Source organism: Chiloscyllium plagiosum, chromosome 21 (assembly GCF_004010195.1).
Source record: "Chiloscyllium plagiosum isolate BGI_BamShark_2017 chromosome 21, ASM401019v2, whole genome shotgun sequence".
NCBI classification, from domain to species: domain Eukaryota; kingdom Metazoa; phylum Chordata; class Chondrichthyes; order Orectolobiformes; family Hemiscylliidae; genus Chiloscyllium; species Chiloscyllium plagiosum.
The window spans coordinates 32,304,813-32,308,938 of record NC_057730.1 but is presented as its reverse complement, the minus strand read 5'-3'; the positions used below and the strand labels follow the sequence as shown (position 1 = coordinate 32,308,938).

The window sequence follows — 4,126 nt, the reverse complement described above, 5'->3', positions numbered from 1 at the left end:
TTCTCTCCTCTTCTCTCCTCTTCTCTCCTCTTCTCTCCTCTTCTCTCCTCTTCTCTCCTCTTCTCTCCTCTTCTCTCCTCTTCTCTCCTCTTCTCTCCTCTTCTCTCCTCTTCTCTCCTCTTCTCTCCTCTTCTCTCCTCTTCTCTCCTCTTCTCTCCTCTTCTCTCCTCTTCTCTCCTCTTCTCTCCTCTTCTCTCCTCTTCTCTCCTCTTCTCTCCTCTTCTCTCCTCTTCTCTCCTCTTCTCTCCTCTTCTCTCCTCTTCTCTCCTCTTCTCTCCTCTTCTCTCCTCTTCTCTCCTCTTCTCTCCTCTTCTCTCCTCTTCTCTCCTCTTCTCTCCCTCTCCTGCATCTCCCTTTTAAACTGCTGTTGTGTATTGGAGGTAATTCAAAAGAGGTTCACTAGTCTGATTCCTGAAATGAACTTAAGTGGTTAACTTACAAGAGCCACCTCTCCTGCATCTCCCTTTTAAACTGCTGTTGTGTATTGGAGGTAATTCAAAAGAGGTTCACTAGTCTGATTCCTGAAATGAACTTAAGTGGTTAACTTAACAAGAGCCACTAAGCAAGTTAGGCCTTTATTCATTGGTGGTTAGAAGAATGAAGGGGTGATGTTATTGAAATACACAGGATTCTGAAGGAACTTGACAGGGGTAGATCTTTTCACTCAGGGACCGGGGAAGGATCTCAAATTAGAGGACTCTCTTTTAAAACTGAAATGCAAAGGAATTTCTTCTCTCAGGGAGTACTGAATATTTGGAATTCTCTGCCTCAGTGGATAGTTGTGGAGGCTAGATCATTGAAGTTATTTTGAAGACGTAAATAGATTTTTGAAATATCAATGAGTTGAGGGCTAAGAAGAGAGCTGCCTTGTAAAAAAAAAAAAATGAGGCCTGAGGCAAATGAACCATGACTTTGGTGAATAACAAGGCAGGTTTAAGGGGTCAAATGGCCTAGTGCTACTATTTCTTCAGTTTTTATGAAACTGAGCTGATCTGGTAGCATCTGTGAAGAGAGAATGTTACCATTTCTCGTCTAATATAATTCTTCAGGACTTGGTAAGTGTATGTGGACTCAAACCATTCACACTGTTTCTCTCTTGACACGCTGCCAGACCTGCTGGGTCTTTATTTCAGATCTCCAGCATCTTCTGTATTTTGATTTTATTCAATTGTTGTTACAAACATGTGCAAAAGCTCCTTCAGTGAACTTGATGTTTGGCTTGATTTACGTTTGGAAGTTATAACAAGCTTTAATTTCATATTGTCAACCCTGTTGCTAACACCAGCTAATATGAATTCTCATGTCCTGTCATTGTCACCAGAACTGTAATCGAACATCTCCATTCCATAGTTTGGCTGATATACATATCGATATTCATTGGCTCTTCACCAATGTCGCTCATGTGACAAATGGATGGTTGTGTTTTGCCATTGATAAATCACTGGAAATTGGCAATTTTGGCATTGTAGTCAGTTGGTGAGCAATCTTCGTGTTCTGTTGCAACATTAAACTTTATGGAATGAAGCATCCACACGAACTAGTTGTTGGTCTGAAATCTTTGCTGGAATCAGCATTTAATTTGACTCACTTAAGTGTATTTATACACATCTGATTTCTGGTAATGATGTTTGCTTCAGTGATACGGGGAATTGTTGAAACCACACCTGGAGTACATAGTGTGATAATACTGTGGCTTTATTTTATCCTAGCTTTTAAGATGGAAGAAAGCCAGTTAAGCAGACAGCTTGTGAGGCCTTGTTTAAGTTGGAACAATAGAAGCAGCCTGGATGGATGTGGCCAGCTCATAGATCAGGCTTTGTAGTTTTTTTTTAGTTTATAGGTTTAGCTATAAGCAGTTGCTGTTAGAGATTCAACAGGGCAGAAACTGCTGGAGTTTTTAACAAGTAGAAGCTATTTTTTTCCCTCTCTTGATTGCAGCTAGAAGTTGGGATTTCTCTCTGCTGCTGGGTTACCTGTGAGACAAATCCATTTTTCTGAAGTTGTCTTTTTGCTTGGGTGTATTTATAGGATGTTACTGTATTGGAACAGTTAATTAGTAACAGTCACTGTGTTTGTAATTCTGTTAAGTTTTTCAATAGAGCTGTTATTCAAAGTTGTGCTTTCTTTTGTTGTATTTTAACAATAGTGTTTAAATAAATGGAGTTTTGGTGAATATAGAGTAATTTGACCAACCTTACCTGTGCTGGCTATAACATGATTCTGGCCCCATTAGTTTCAATGGTGCTGGTATTGCATGGTTTTCTTAGAAAGTGAGATCGCATGGGAACCAAACTATGGCGTTAAATGAGAGTTATCTATATTTGGTAAGTAAAACATACAATCTGGAATGAAAAAACTGACGCTAATTTTTAATGGGAGTGTAGAATTTTGCAGCTGAAAAGGCAGGGAGGTGGTTAAGATGAGTACATTTCTTTGAGGTCATCTGGTATGTCAGGTCAATGTATATATTGTTATCTATGGTTTACACATTCTAAAACCCCTTGATTACGTCCAATCTATAACTCTCCTTGGTGTCCTCCAAATATAAAACACCATTTTCCTGTCCCATCTCCCCCGCTTAATTATAACAGCATCTGGAATAATTCCTGAAGATTATCTGACAATCATGGAGGGCTGTAAACCCAAACCAGAGCCAGCCCTGAACTGTAATTCAAGAAAACAAAATCCTACAGATGCACTAATCTGAAGCAAAAGCCATTTGGTGGAAAAAGTCAAAAGATTACCTGCATCATGGAATGATGAGAGGAGTTGTTGCCTCGGTCTAGAGCTTTGCTCAGCATCACACTGTTAGATCTAATGTCTGTGTGTTTCTTTTAAAGATAAAGCGACAAACCCTCTAAACTCTGAAGAGAAATGGGAATACATCAAAGGATTCTGCGATCAGGTCAATCTGGAACTGGAAGGGTAAGAGGGAGTGATCATCAAAGTGATATCAGTATAAGTAGAGATGATACGTATTCTGTGAGACGTATATGTCATTTTAGACCAGTATCATCCTGTTTCATGATCACTGAAAAATCTTCAGGGTTATGCAGAAAGAATGGGACAAATTGGATCAGAGAGCTGGAATAGGCATGAGAGGTAACCTCCTGTGCATTATTATTCTATGATATAAGCGTCAGGATAGATATAAAAGATGACAATTTGAGATGTGTCCTGATGCTGGCATGACCTCTTTGGAAAGGCACTTGACAAAAAGGTATTAAATGAAAACGGACAAAACATAATGACATTTGAACTGTAAATTCCTCTGTCTTTAGCCCACAGATTGCAACTCGCCTTTTGGGTCACAAAATCCAATCACCACAAGAAAAGGAGGCACTGTATGCACTAACGGTAAGGCTGTTCACTGATTGCTATGAACACATAACTTTATTCAAATTTTTTTAATTACCAGCAGCATTATAACTTGAAGTCCCATATGGCAGGTACACCATGATTCAGATTTAAATTAAAACTTTCTCAGCACTCAGGGCAGATACACCACAGGTTTAGGTATAATGTAAAGAACTCTATAGATATTTCATTAAATACCCCCGAGGGAGGGAGAGCACAGGATAGAAACAGAAACATTCCATCAACATCCATGGATCACCTCCTCTCAGTTCAAAATTATGGCATGGGAACATAGGAATTGGTAGATGAAAAGGTCCAAAGTCCTTCTCACCATTTACCATATGTGATGGGGTCAAAAATTATAGCAGTTGTTCTTGATTAGTTGGTCCATACCAAACCCAGGCATAAGGTATATGAAAAAAAACCTCAGTAGTGGGGAGCTTTGGGAAACATTGGTTCAGAATTGCCTATTCCTTGATAAGCAATATTACACTTGAGGTAAAAACAATGACTGCAGATGCTGGAAACCAGATTCTGGATTAGTGGTGCTGGAAGAGCACAGCAGTTCAGGCAGCATCCAAGGAGCTTCGAAATCGACGTTTCAGGCAAAAGCCCTTCATCAGGAATAAAGGCAGTGAGCCTGAAGCCTCGAGAGATAAGCTAGAGGAGGGTGGGAGTGGGGAGAAAGTAGCATAGAGTACAATGGGTGAGTGGGGAAGGGGATGAAGGTGATAGGTCAGGGAGGAGAGGGTGGAGTGGATAGGTGGAA

At 40.0% G+C, this 4,126-nt stretch overlaps 1 protein-coding gene across 2 annotated transcripts in view; it reads left to right on the top strand.

Moving 5' to 3' along the window:
* The window catches only part of LOC122560719 (ADP-ribosylation factor-binding protein GGA1-like), a 43,538-nt gene that overhangs the window by 12,787 nt on the left and 26,625 nt on the right, over positions 1–4,126 (top strand). For both annotated transcript variants that reach the window (XM_043711685.1, XM_043711684.1), the window contains exons 2-3: positions 2,841–2,925; positions 3,282–3,357. In XM_043711685.1, the coding sequence (XP_043567620.1) occupies positions 2,841–2,925; positions 3,282–3,357 (161 nt within the window). The remainder of the gene's footprint in view (positions 1–2,840; positions 2,926–3,281; positions 3,358–4,126) is intronic.